The 14,812-nt window shown below is 42.6% G+C and overlaps 1 protein-coding gene across 1 annotated transcript in view; it reads left to right on the top strand.

Annotated features, from left to right (window-relative positions):
- The window catches only part of tox3 (TOX high mobility group box family member 3), a 38,771-nt gene extending 24,489 nt beyond the window's left edge, over positions 1-14,282 (top strand). The window contains exons 3-7 of the mRNA XM_072380183.1: positions 4,415-4,663; positions 10,773-11,036; positions 11,159-11,389; positions 11,559-11,639; positions 11,884-14,282. Coding sequence (XP_072236284.1) covers positions 4,415-4,663; positions 10,773-11,036; positions 11,159-11,389; positions 11,559-11,639; positions 11,884-12,720 — 1,662 coding nt within the window. The 3' untranslated portion in view covers positions 12,721-14,282. The remainder of the gene's footprint in view (positions 1-4,414; positions 4,664-10,772; positions 11,037-11,158; positions 11,390-11,558; positions 11,640-11,883) is intronic.
- Positions 14,283-14,812: the final 530 nt, after the last annotated feature.

Genomic DNA, 14,812 nt, shown 5'->3' with positions numbered 1-14,812 from the left:
TACTGTACACTGAGATTGTGTTCCACTCAGATGTATCACTTTACTCCCCCAATCAAATTAGAGTCATGTAATGAGCTATAAATATGTAGAAATGGACTACAAATGATCCATATTTGAAATGATGCTGATTAGGGGTGCCATGGTTGATGTTGTCATTTGAGTAGCTGCACTCTGCCTGTCTAGATATTTGAAAATGGATCCTCAATCCAGCCTCTATTGATTCCGAGGCCTATTATGTGCAGTAATTGCATGCTGCTGCCTTTAACAAGTCTTGGTTATTGCATCTGTGAATTGCATTACTACGTTTATTGAGGGACTGGGACTTTAGCCTGAAAAGCTTTTTCTTGCTCATTGTCCTGATATTGAAAAAGCCTCATGGCATCGCAAAGATAAAACACTGGAGGGGATGATTCACCGTTTCACCCCTTCGGCTCTGCTATTGTAAAACATTGATAAAGATGTGTATGTGTGTATATATATATATATATATATACATTTAAGTTTAAGTAAAATGTACACATCCATCCAAAGAAATGGGCACAGTGAATCTGAAAATAATTTTCATGATCCTAAAGCTTTGGTGACTTCTCTCATCCTGTGAAATATCTTGTTCCACGTGTATTTGACCCTGTATATAATTTTGAATTAAAATAACATCTTAAAATTTCTCTTATTTAGTTATTGAATGTGAAAATACTGGCTTGCATGTTGGAGTGCTATGCTCAGCTGCTGTTTGCAGCTGGTAAGTTAGTTTGGCTAAATAGTCAAATTTGCTGTTGTGGGGGACCAGTTGAGGCAGGAAAAGAGGGAGGACATATACATGGACAGGAGAAACAACATGATCCACATAGACTGCTTTATTTATCCTGTTAGAGTTCCTCAGTTCACATTCTTGCACACTGGAATACTGTGATTTTTTTGACTGACCGGATGTTTTTTGTGTGGATTCTAAAGTAACAAGTCCAAGGAAGCTCACAGCCTGTTTCGCAGTTTGTTTCGACTGTTTGGAAGATCTGCTTAGCCACAAAGTCCGAACGAAACCCCCCCTTTTTTTGGTTCATACTTTAGAATCGAGATTTGCTGTTATCTTGGCACTTGTTAAAACCATGTTGTTGTTTTTTACTTAAGGTGGACTGATGTTTCTTATATTATTATGTCAGGTGTAAATATGTGTAAAAACATGATCTTGAAGGATGGACAGTTCCGTCCTGAAAAAACACAGAAAACACTTTGGTGCTAGTGGAATTGTTACAGTTTCACTGAACTCAGTTTCTCAATAACTTGACGAGTAAAGTAAAAATTGCGGTAGATATTTGACCAACTAAAGGTATTATTTTAAGTTACATGAAACTGAGACAGTTTTATTTTAGAATGACAGAAAGTTAACTGAAATCAGTAAGTTTTGTTGTTGAGAATGTTAGCATGCTGACATTAGCATTTAGTGCTTTCAGCATATTTTAACAGGTAAACCCAACATTTTGGTTTTTTTGCCTGACAGAATCTCATATTTTTGGAGAATTACTTGTAGTACAGTGTAGCTAAGCTGGGAAACATTTACCACCTCTGACAGGCAAAAAGACTTTGGGATTTCCCACACACCTGCTCAGGATGCTCTCGCTGGGGCAATCGGGCCTCCCTGTTACAAGCCCTGTTCAGCCCTTACACCACTGAACCCTTTGGCTGGGAAAGGAAACACACACACACTACCGCTCTCTGTCTGTTGTGTTCTCCCTTGCCCAGCCCTTAACATGTACATGCCTGCACATCCTGAGCCAGCATCTGGCTTGGCACTTGGCTCTGCTGAGCCCTTTCAGAACAATTTAAAGGGATAATCAGGCTAGTGATGCAAAGAAAGTGGATTGTGCATCTCTTAATCTCCAAACAGAGCCCCCTAAGCTGCTCCTGGTGCAGAATTAGACTGGCTTTATGTGAAATGACACCAGAGAGTGTGCAACACTGTAGCACTCTGTGGGTTCTAGTAAAATCTGGCACCTCCTCCCCGGGGAGGGTGTCTTCTCTACACAGACAGCTAACATCCTCCATAACCTGCCATATGAGACACAAACTCCATGTCTCCATTATCGGTGCCCCTAGTGCAGATGTTAATTTGCATCATCATTAACAAAGAAATGCAATGCACACAAGCACAGTCTTTGATACTGATTACTCCATCCTCCCTCCCCCTCTGTAATATGTTGTCTCTCTCTACCCTCCACTTCCACACTGTTTAGCAGACAGTGAAGACCGTGTTACTCTACAGCAAGAGTGTCTGTGTTTCACTTAAAGGTCACAGTCATGCTTTTGCTGTTCTCTTTAGGAAAAAAAAAAGTTAGCTAACCTCAACCAACCTTCATCTCTGACATTTGTCTCAAATCTCGAGGTCGGTTCTGTAATTCAGGTCACAATATATGAAAATATAGGCTCCAGCATCCTGCCCTGATTTTACCTAACGCAGCGCAACACCACAGGGAACCGGCTTACATCAGCGAATAGTTTCCATTGTGGAGTAAAAGCACAAAATGTAAGTGATGTTTCATTCCTGCAAGAGTTTATGATGCCAAAGGATCACAGCTGGAGCTGTGTAGCTAACTTTAGTGGGCACAGCAAGACGAAGAGAGGGCAGATAGTTTTGTGTTGGGGTGATGGTAACAGTGTGCTGCGGACTGCTACACGATCTGATTCAGATGAGACTGGGAGCATAGATCAGGAAGCTGGCATGAGGATTGTCCTTCCTCCAAAGGGGAAGCTGAAAAAGATCCTTCACATTTGCTCCTGGAACTTTTTTCTTTCGATGACTCATGACGGTTGTTTTTGAAATGCTGCTGAACAGAAAGTTCCTTAAACATTTTTTTTTCTTTCTTTTTTTGAGTGGACTGAAGCATAATGTGACATCAGAGGAATGATGGTAAATGGCTCCCTGTGAGGGTGCTCATTATTTATGATGCACTAAGCCAGGGACCCCAACTGTGATGAATATGGACTTAGCTCCCCTCTGGAAGAAGAACTGATTCTCTATATGTGAAAAAGAGAGTGAAAAGCAAAACCGTGTTTGGGAAGCAGGAGGAGGGAAAGAAAAAAGTAGAGGGGGGAAAAAAACCAAACTCTATTAGCTTCCCCTGCCACTGGAATTCATCAGTGCTTGTCAAGACAGCTGCCCTGAGTAGGCAATGAATTAGTTTCAAGTGTCTGTGTGCTAAAGCAAGCAGGAGGAACATTAATACTCCCTAATCAAGGTCTGTGTTGGCATATTCCCTTCATTGTCTCCCTTGTGTTATTCCATCTCTTAACAGGGGCAGGGAGACAGAGTAGAGGGAGACAGGGCAGTTAGTTGTGTTGTTGAGTTAGCTCTGCTGACACGTCTCTGGACTTCTGTTATCAGGTGTTTTCAGGTTACACACCTCCACTCATCAGCAGTTTGAGCTTTTTTTTTCTATTTACAGCATGATGCTTTCCGTGTGAGTGAATGCAGTAATATCAATCAGTGTTGGTAAGAGCGTGCCGGTGCAAAATTGGCCCTGGAATTAGAAACTGGAGGCAAATTAAGATGTAACGCTGTGGTAGAAGTGGAAATCAACCTGAAGCAGCTTATCGATGCAGAGTTGATTTCTTTTTGTTACATTCGATATATTGCTCAACATTTCCACTGATGCTGGGACTTAACTTGGTTTCAGTACAGTAGCATTATTGTTTGGAAGCGTTGGTGATGGAAAACATGTCACTTTGAAAGAGGTTTTCAGTAAGTGAACAGCAGCAGTCGAAGCCAGGACCTCAGATGTTTGGCCCTGCACTCATCTGGACCTGCGGTGTGGTCAGTGTGAGAGTTTTGGCTTTCCAGAGAGTAGCTTCATGCAATGTGCAGATGAAAACAAGACCCAAGTAGGTGAACAGTCCCATCTCCAAGAAGGCACATAAGTAAATTAAGTGTGACCAAAAGCTTTAATTCGAAAGGCAGAAGGATTAGGCTGTTTGATGAGCAGATTTAAGGGTGCAGGCGAGGGGAACAAAAAGGAACACTTCTGGCCAAGCGGAATAATCTTTAAAAATGTTCTTTAAACCCATCTGCCTGTGACGTGTATTTTTACTGCGCTTCAACCCAACATCTTCCATCCCCAAGATTAAGGGCTTTTATCATGTATCCTCTCCCTCTCGTGATTGCTGCTTGATATTTTTGCTTTTGACATCCTCCTCCTCACTCGCCTTCTTTCCCTTTCCCCTCAAAGTGGACTTTAGACGGTTCAGGAAATGTTACATCTCAATGCACTTACAGACAAGTTTATTACCACTCCACTAAAACACTCTCTCTTAAGCAAAGCTGTCTGATTTAATCCCCGAAGGTCTACTTCCGGAGCGTAAGATAACGCTCACCTCAGTAAACGCTTTGTGAATTTTTCCTCTTTGCTCTTCTTTCTTGTAGACTTTTCATACGCCCAGTTTGGGGGATGAGGAGTTTGAGATTCCACCCATCACACCTCCACCTGAGACAGAGTCCAGTCTGGGACCAGAAGTGGACTCACCGTACCCAGCGATGCCACAGCCCCAAGTTCCACACAGGGGTCACATGATCCCCCAGTTCCCCCCACAGAGCCTGGATCTGCCCTCGATTACCATCTCACGCAACATGATGGACCAAGGAGGAGTGTCGGTCAACAACGGCCAGCCTGTGGTAAGCACTACCATGCATGTATAAATCAAAAAGTCCATTAATTCTGCCTCATTTGTCACACATATTCCCAGTTACAAAGCTGCTCTACATGAGGTTTTTGATGACACATCCAAAGCCCGTGCTGTTGGAAACCGCAGATTTCAGTCTTAGAATGAGTCCTTTTTCAGAACCATAGTGTCACCTTCACAGTTTTTGTATACCTCCTGTTGTCAGCACATCTGGCACAGCATCTGGCCTTGTTTACAACACAGGATGTATATGGTTACTTTGAGGAAATGTCACAATATTATGTTACTTTTTTTTTTTTCCGCTCTGCAAAGTGAACAGATGTAAAGAGATTTCAGGTGTTAGAGTACACAGCACAGTCACCCCCAGAAGGACAGTGAAAATGGCACCCAAAAGTGCCACAGTTTCACATGCTCATATTTAATTCATGTTCTTTCCAGAAGCCTGTTTTGCCGCCATAAATGCTGATCCATGCCTCTGCCCACTGTCACATGAGGTCTTTAAATATGACACATGGTATGAGTAGGAGTTTAGGATCAAGTGTGGCTTTGAATTTATCCTCCAAGCAAGGTCCCAATAACATTTGTTTGGCCCAGACCTCCTTTTAAACGATAAAGCTGGCGAAACGTGGAACTGTAGTGTAAAATAATGACTTTGTTAATGGTAATATTGTGCTGCAGATTGTGAGATTGTTGTCTCAGGGTGGAAAGACATTTCCAAATGTCACAATCATAGAAGCACTGAGGAGGAAAAATGAAAATGTCACTGGCTGACTGGTTGTCTTACGGACCTATTACAAAAGTGGAAGATTCATTAGGAGAGAAGAAATAAAAGGACAAAGGCATGAGTGAGGACATGATGATACTGATGCTGCGTTTGCTTTGTGAGCCACAAATCACATCACATTGCATTGAGAATAGGTGCCATTATCATTAGAACTGTATGAATAAGTGAAATGTGAGCTCGGCCCCCTCCCTTCCGACTGACTGTTGAATCACACTCATATTCCAGATATTTATTTACATTCCATATGGGAAGGGGGGCTATAAAATTTTACAGCTCTTTTTCCTGCTTCCAAGCTTCTGGCAAATAAAATAATTGCAGCTTTTAAAAATATCTCTGCCGCATACAGTAAGTGAGCCCCAGAAGGCTTTTTGCCTAAAGAATTTTCATTTCATGGTCAGTTAAGCTTTCTGCATCTGGAAGAAACGGAACCTTGACACAATTACATTCCTGACTGTTCTCACGACTTGCTGGAGGATTAGATTTGATTCTCAAACATTATTCCTCTTTAACACCATTTGCATGGCTCATGTCTCTGATTGTGCTGAGACTCTATTAAAAACTAAGGGGAGAATGTGGGTCTCTGCTCCTTGCCTCGTGGCATTGTCGCCGGCACACAACTCACTCGTTATCAGTCATCACACATTGTAGCGCGGACAGGAAGGCTCGTGGTGGCCCTTCATTTTTCCTGCAAATGGGATTGATCCCCAAAAGTCTTGTGACAATGCCCGTAGAAACTCTTTTCATCTGTGCTTTTTATGGTCTCTTTAAAAAAAAAAAAAGGAGCGCAACTTCTAAATGAGATAAGTAACAGCGCCGTTTGCAGTGTATTCTATACACAGAGACAATGATTTACGAAGGCCCTGAGAGGGGTGTTTTGTCATTTTGTCAGCACACTGATAAAGCAATGACAACCTTATATACATGATTACATTCTGTGTTATTTGTTATGGCTGCAGGGGCAAACAAATAAACCGTGCACTATTGCAATTACATTTTTCATCAAGCCACCATGCTCAAATATCCCTACACTTGTTTTGGTTTCCTTCTTCTGTGTTAGCGTGCTGGTGCAGCGAGCTCAGTGTGTGTAAGCCTGTATCTTATCACAACGTAATGAGAAACCCAACCAGCGAATATACCTGGGCTATTTTCAAAAGCTTCTTCCATGTCATTGCATTGCCAAGTGTTCTGCTAATTCCTCTCCCCTTAATGTTCAGCGTATGTCTTGCAAATTGGCCACAGATGCCGGGCTTCTACAAAGAGAAATACATTTTCTCAGCTGCAATGTGCCTGGCAAACCCTGAATCTGAAGTCATTATTTATTTAATCTGCTCTCCTAACAAGCTTCTGACTCTCATTTTTGTCTCCCAGCATGTGTCCTCCTGATTTGTGATTGAGTCTCAATAGTGCCAAATAGTACTGGAGTTAGAGCTGCCAGTATTGCTTTATTCACAATTTCTTCTCGATTTTCTCCCCGCTGCACAGCGAGGGTCTTCGGGTTCCATTTCAAAAAACACCTGGTGCCTTCACCACATTTGAGTTTTTTTTTCTTGACACGTGTAAGCGTGTCCTGAAATGGGCTCTGTGTCCTCTGTGATTGGATTCGAAGCCTACAGTAGTCAACTGGTCGTATTGGATGTTCAAATCAATATTCAGAAGATATGAGCCCCGCCGTCTTATTACATTTACCACTTTGTGGCGACGCGTTATATATTTTTCATTACCAACTAGCTGCTTCACATGCCATTAGCTTTAAAGCTGCAAATATATGCTAATGTGTAATAGTCCTGTGTCTGTGCTGCACACATTATGCAAGATGAAAGTGAGGTTGAAAAAGCCATTTGTAGTTTGTTGTTCACATGATTTGATATGCCTCGATGCCGTGCAGATTTCCAGCGAGTACAATACCTTCGGTTTTGACTGGTCAAAGCCCACTGTATCCTGAATGAAATGGAAAATGGGAGCACTGTTGCAGAAAACATGTTTCTCTACACATCCCTCTTATCTCCCTTTCAAGCCAAGAAGCTCTGACATGAGTTGTACATCAATTTAAGAGAGTGGATTTTCTTTTTTTCTTCCTTCGTTTCTTTTTTCCCCCTTTTCTTTTTTCTTTTCTATCTCGACAGACGGCTATTGTGACATATTGAGTCAGTCAGAAATGAAAGATATTCATGCAGGCATGCAATACTTGTAATGAAGTCTCAGCTTGACCTTCTGCATGATTGATTCTGTAATTTACTTTTCTTGTACAGCTCTCAAACTGAAATGATGTCACGTTGGACAAGTTTTAAATGCACATAATGCATCGGGAGAAATGGCGGAGAGGGGTCTGGGTCAGTGGCTGTACCAGACCAAGGGGAGGGAAGGGGGGGGGGTTGGTTTTAAGTGGGGGTTAGAGGTTGGTGAGATAGATGGACTGAGTGTGCACACCACAAAGAGGGAAAGGGAGCAAAGTGTGTTTGACTGCGACAGGGCAGGGGGAAGAAAAACTATTTATCTTTGTGCTATTATAGCCTTTACCAGCATTCAGAATTCCATTTTTCTCATTTGGCTTAAGCACAGACTTCAGCAGGTTGCTGAAAATGGAAGAAAAAATAATAAAATGATGTACCCGTTTAGAGGCCGAGTAAAGGAATATGTGCAGAGCGCTGATAAACTATCTTTAATAGGACTGACCTTTCATGCTGGCGAAAGTTACTGGGGGATTCATCCTTATAATTACCATATAGATGATTTTACCCCTCTCCTGCCATGGAACATTTCCAAGAGCTCTGGCATTGATTGAATGGAAATTGAACTTGTTAACATTCTTTTCAGCCTGTTACAGCTTGGTGCCACTGTTCATAAATTCTCTCCAAATTCTGATTTCCAATATCTTAAAGAACAGACTGGAGGCTGTTTTCATTGACATCGGTGGTGAGATTTTTATCACTCGATGAATGCATAATGTTGCGTTTGAGCCCCGCTGCTGTGTTTATTGGCCTGTGTTTATTTTGGAAAGGGGTCCACATATTGCCAATAGTTTTTTATTTGTTTTTTTCCCCTCATCTACTAGTTGTCAGAATCTTTCAGCGCAGAGCGTTTTGCTATGTGGAGAGTAGCTGAGGCCGACCGTAATGCACAAGACACAGAACAAGCTATTTTTCTTCCTCTTTGTGCAGCTTATTGTCGGCAGCATTATGTTACTGCTTTATGTCAGCTTTCGCTTTTAAAAACGGAGCAGTGGGGAATATTACAAATGGCATCTACATTCAAAAACCCTTTAATGATGGCAAAGTGCATTTCAGCTTGTCGCGTCACACATGCAAACATGCGCTTACACACACGCACACTTAGAAATCTGACAAAGGAGGGCACATCTGGTCACTGTGTGCTCAAGATAAAGACTTATTTGCAGATTCATGATGACTATCAAAATATCTTGCTAGATGTCTGCTGTGAGTGCCGGCAATGCTGCAATCAAAATGCAAATGAGGAGGCAGAGGGGCAGAAGTAAACATCCAAGTATCGGATTCATGCTCGCAATCAAAACATCTGTTACTTAATGTCATTTATTTGAATGGCTTATTTGTAGCTGCTATGTTTTCCATTCAAACAGCACTGCTGCTGGCACTTAGCTAACACAACTGCCGTTGCTCTTTTGTAGCATGAGGATCAAAGTTACTGCTTCTCCAGTTATAGAGAACTTCAGGGGAAATATTGTATTTAGCAGGATGCTGAATATGATACAAAGTGTCAAACGGCGGTCAGTAATACATGTTTTCTAAAATGCTCAGCATTCGGTATCATTTGGAAGAATTCATCACATTCCAAACAAATGCCAGAACGAGCCACTGCTCTTAGTCAGAACTGCTCCATAAGGACTGGGCAAAAGTGTTATTACTGTATACAGATGGCCACGTCTAATGAGCTCAGTGTGTTCATCTTTGATGTTCACAGCAAGCAAAAAAGCAAATGGCAAGCCACCGTGTTCCCGGTAATGACGATGACAATGGCTCTTGGAACATGACGCCTCGCTGAAATGTAAATCAGTCATTTGGTCGCAGGCTTGTTTATTGCAGCTTTTATTGGCTCCATTTCCATATTTGAAGAATCAGAACAATATGTCTTCAATTTCTTTTCCCCAACTTTGCCTCACCTTTTGCAGAGACCTGCCCGCACATGTAAATATAAATCCGTTCTCACTTCGTAGATTGTATTTATGATAAGCAGGAAACATGGCATATGAGAAAGAAATGGATTGTAGATCCAATATGTGCCTGTCTGAAATGGTGTTACAATATTGTTTTTGAAGACAGGCATTCATAAGGTTCTTTCAATAAAGCCAGGTGCATGGGTTTATGATGTGTTGATGTTGGTAGAGATTGAGTTTGTGCTGCTGAATACCAGATGGATGTACCCAGGGAGAACAAATCACCTTTTCTCTTCTGTTCACGTCCTCCTCTCCGCTCCACGTCGGCTCTGCTGGCTCTCTGATCAGTCTTCCCTCCGGAGAGCCGACAGACCTTGTAATTTCACCCTCAGCACAATCAATGCAAACATGTTGCCTGTAACTTCTTTAAGACTCTTTCCAAAGCTAAATGTTTTCTTTGGGAAAAAAGTGAAAGCGACTTTGAGAATGCTATTACAATAAACTGTGAATAGTAGAGTGTCCTGAGCTCTTAAGCTACGTGCCGTTGATTGTGCTCAGTCTTTTTTTTTTCTTTCTTTTTACTCTTTTACAGTCCAACATGAAGCATTAAAGTTGCCTCTTTCGCAGAGTTGTAATCTTGAATAAAGAATTTAGGCTTGTGGCTGCCTCAAACCAAACTCGGAGCGTGCATGTAGAGACATGTTTGTTGTGGCATTTGAAATCATGCGCCACAGTTCCACTGCTCCCCTTTAGGGGCTGGCCAAGTTTTATGTGTGTCAGAGATTTCTGTACAACAGAGTTTTCAATTAAGTTAACTGAGCTGTGTGGACATCCACCACTGGTTTAGAAAGTCGGTTCATTGTGTGTCAAGATAATGTCTTGTTTCTTGCAAGACATTTAAGAGGCAGGACATGTTGACATGTGATCTGCCGCATAACAATCCACAGAATCCAATGACCCAATTTCCGCGCTGCCAAAGAGATACAGGTTCATGAGTTCAGGCTGTCGGGCGTCACTGGGAGCACAGAGATGGAAGTCTTTGAGTTAGAGAAATGAATTGGAGAGTTGGAGAGGCCAGAAAAACAGAAGGCATTGATCACAAAAGTGATGCCCGAACACAGACTAAATAATGTTGAAGTACTCTTTTCTTATAAAACCCTCTTTGCTTTCATATCAATTTCTTTCTAGAATCTGGGACCAGGTCACCTACGTCAGTACCCATCCAACCCATCCATGGTGATGAAGTCCATCATAAACATGAGCAACCCCAATGGCATGATGTCACGGAATCAGCTAACCACCATTAACCAATCCCAGCTCAACACACAGCTGAGCCTAAACATGGCAGGACCCAACATTGCCCACACTTCACCGTCACCACCTGCCAGCAAGTCCGCCACACCGTCTCCCTCCAGCTCCATCAACGAAGACGACCAGGATGACGGCAACAGGGTGAGCAAAGATTTGGAGGTCATTTGGATGATTTTGTTAAAGGATTGTCCGAAATGTACTTGATAGTGTTAAGATCTTTTTTTTTCCCTTCAAATTTTTTAAAATGCCTTCCATCGTTTCAGGTCATTGGGGAGAAGCGACCAGCCCCAATAGATCCCACAAAGAAGCCTAAGACTCCCAAAAAGAAAAAGAAGAAGGATCCAAATGAGCCCCAAAAGCCAGTGTCGGCCTATGCCCTGTTCTTCAGAGACACCCAGGCTGCTATCAAGGGTCAGAACCCTAACGCCACCTTTGGAGAAGTGTCCAAGATTGTGGCTTCCATGTGGGATGGCCTGGGAGAAGAACAAAAGCAGGTACAAACATTTGGTCAACAATCTAGTCTGGGGTCATCAGCATAATGTTAGATTAGAGAGAGATTAAAACAGAAACAAATGTACATACTGTATGCAAGATGTCCAAACTGCCTTAAGTCCTTTTCAAACAGCGCTGCCTGTTCATTCAAACATTTTTGTGTCTTCACAGGTTTATAAAAGCAAAACAGAAGCTGCCAAGAAAGAATATTTGAAAGCCCTCGCTGCATACCGTGCGAGCCTGGTTTCCAAGGTGAGAAACAGCCACCTCTTTTCACCTGCAAAATGTGTGAAATGAGCATAGACGTGAGCTATATTACTGTGAATTCTTTGTATCCTATTATACACTTTGAAGTTGTTAAAGACATGTAGTCGCAAAAAGAAAAAAAAGAGGTGGGTCCAGAAACTATAAAGAACTGCTACAAAGGGAGGAATTCTTCAGAAATGAAAAAAAATTGGAGTTGTGAATCATTTTTCCTAATTTCTTCTCGGTCCAGGCTGCAGCAGAATCAGCTGAGGCGCAGACTATACGGACAGTGCAGCAGACCCTGGCCTCCACCAGCCTGTCCCCTGGCTTGGTGCTACCTTCTCCCCTCAACCAGCACCCCTCCATGCCATCAGCCTCCCAGGCCCTGCAACAAGCCCTGCCACGGGCCATTGCCCCGAAACCTCTGCAGATGAGACTAGGGGGCAGCCAGATCGTGACCTCGGTCACAGTTTCCCACCAGAACATGCCCTCCGGGATGCCACAACAGCTGCTCGGCCAGATGGGTGCCGGAGGGGCCATGGTGGCGGGTGCTCAGTCCACAGCGGTGTCTCAGATGAGCCCACCCATGCAACCGGTGCAGCAGCATGCCATGCAGCAGCTCCAGCAGCAGCAGCAGCAGCAGCAGCAGATGCAGCAGCACCTTCAGCATCATCAGATGCAGCAGCAGCAGATGCACCACCAGCAGATCCAGCAGCAGATGCAGCATCAGCATTTTCAGCACCACCTCCAGCAGCAACTGCAGCAGCACCATATGCAGCAGCAGCAGCAGCAGCAACATCATCAGCAGCAGCAACAGCAGCAACAGCAACAGCAGATGCAGCTGCAGCACATGCAGATGCAGCATCAACTGCATCAGCAGCAGATTCAACACCTCCAGCAGCAGCAGCAGCAGCAGCAGCAGCAGCACCAGTCCCAATGTTCCCCACCCCAGCACTCTCCTGGTACGCCCCATTCAGTGGGAGGCTCCGCATCCCTCGGCAGCCCCCAGCCAGCCCCACAGCAGCAACCCCACCCCTCCCAAATCCAGGCCCATGCCCAGGTCTTGTCCCAGGTCAGCATTTACTGAGCCAAATGGAAATCCTATCTCAAAGAACAGGAATAGAATAAAAGCATCATCCCACGTTGCTTTTCTGAGTTGCACTTAAGAAGTGTGTAAAATTTAGAATGTTATACAAAGAACTTGTCCATTGTTGTAGACGGAAATGCACATACATGTACAGGGGGTAAACATGTAAGCCGGGTTTTGTCTATAAAATAGGCTGAGCTGTGACAAAAGCCTGTTAGGGTGAGCGTCCAGTGATTGTTTTTTTGTTTGTTCGTGAGGTCTCTCATTTGTTAATTTTATCTGACTGGGCACACAATATGCTGAAAGACTCTTTCTCACTTTTTTTTTTTAATTTAAGAATAAAGCTTTATTTATGAGGCGCAGTAAGGACATTTTGGAATGCGTGCCAACAAAAGCGTTTTTATCATTCCTCGCCTGGATTGAATGACTCACAGGATCCGCTGGAAACCAGTGCCCCCACACATCAGTCTTTGTTTCCACACTGGCCAGTATATAACAGACTTTCTTTACTCCATCATTCTTGCAGATGTAACTGTTCAAATCATCACACGGTGGAGGCCCGGTGATATTTGAAGACGCAGTTGAACCGTGGCACAAATGCTGCAAACGTCTTTGAAGAGTGAGGAGAAGTGGAAATAAAAGGTCTAGGGGGTTCATGAATGACTGAACAGACAGAACAGAGACAGAAACTGCCATAAATCATTCATGTCATCACATCATCAAACTGTAGCTGTAATCTGCTGTACATGTTTTGTAGAGAGGGGAGCCACGAGGTCTCCTTCATCCAGTAATCAACCCTCCAGATGATTTGCCCAAAACTGTGTTACTCCCACCCTCTCAAAAAATAACAAAAAAAAAATGTTCTTCTTTAATCTATTGTTTTTATGTCAGATGTTTAACAATTAAATTATGTTTTTATTTTGTGTAACAAAGGGGATATTTTATGGTAAATACAAATTTCTGGATCAGGGCAGATGGTTTGGGGATTGACGTATTTTTACTCTGCTCCTTGATACTGTCATTGTTTTAAGAAGAAGAAGAAGAAGAAGAAAAAAAAAAGAAAACTAGCAGAGCCAGTTTGTTGCACTGCCAAAGCCAACTTAAAAAGGCATCGGAGGTATTTTTGCCAGTTGTATAGAAGTCCCTGACGAAAAAAAAAAAGAAAAAAAAGAAGGCAAACAAAAGCGAGAAAATGTTGTACATTTTTCATATCACCTGTTGTAAAGTTTTAATATGTGAGGCTTTAATTAAAACATTGTTAAACGACCTGTGGATTGATATATCACATAGTGCATTTCTGCTCTTTTATACGTTTTTTTATGAGTTACAATAGCGAGCGATATCTGAAAACTGTCAGTAGGATAAATGCATATTGGTTTGGAGTTCTTGAAAAGTTGTTTGCAGCTCACGACAGGAAACGTAATTTAATGTTTTTGCTCAGCCATGAAGACAAATCCAGAGACATTCCATCACTAATATGATCGTAGCCATAATTTTGTATGAAGTATTATATATTTCTTTGTGTCTCTGTTCAGAATTAAACTACCAATCACAAATATTTATTTGGAGAATCCGTTTCTTTGAACAGAAATATTAGCCATAATCTCTGAGGTATTTCTTCACAACTTCTTTGTTAGCTACAGACAAGAAACCCACTCATAAATATCCACAGCCCTCGGTTCTTTACGAGGTATGAAAAGATAGATTTGTATGTTTTCTAGGGAGTTGATCGATAGATTTAAAAAAGTTCTAATTGGCTTTACTGCACTGTGTGCCATTTCTCGTTGATTTGAATGGAAGTCCGGTGTGACTGCGTAAGAACAGTGTTGATACTGGACAAGGTCAGCATGTAACTGGTAACAGTCCCCTTCTCACACATCACTGCATTGGATTCTGCCTCTTTCTTACTTCCTTCAAAATCGCTTCATTTCCAAGACGTCCCCAGGGGTTTGCTGAGCTCCCTTGAATAATATGGTGAGCGGGGGAGGGAAGGCAGGCAAACAATAATTATCATATCTTCACAATAGCCTGTGAATCCACTGGCCCAAAGAAGGCCCTTTTTTTTTTCCTTCTCCTCTCACTCCAACTGCTG

This window comes from Leuresthes tenuis, unplaced genomic scaffold (assembly GCF_036924035.1).
Source record: "Leuresthes tenuis unplaced genomic scaffold, fLeuTen1.0.hap1 SCAF_2, whole genome shotgun sequence".
NCBI lineage: Eukaryota > Metazoa > Chordata > Actinopteri > Atheriniformes > Atherinopsidae > Leuresthes > Leuresthes tenuis.
Note: the sequence above shows the minus strand (reverse complement) of the source record. Positions and strands in the feature narration are given on the sequence as shown.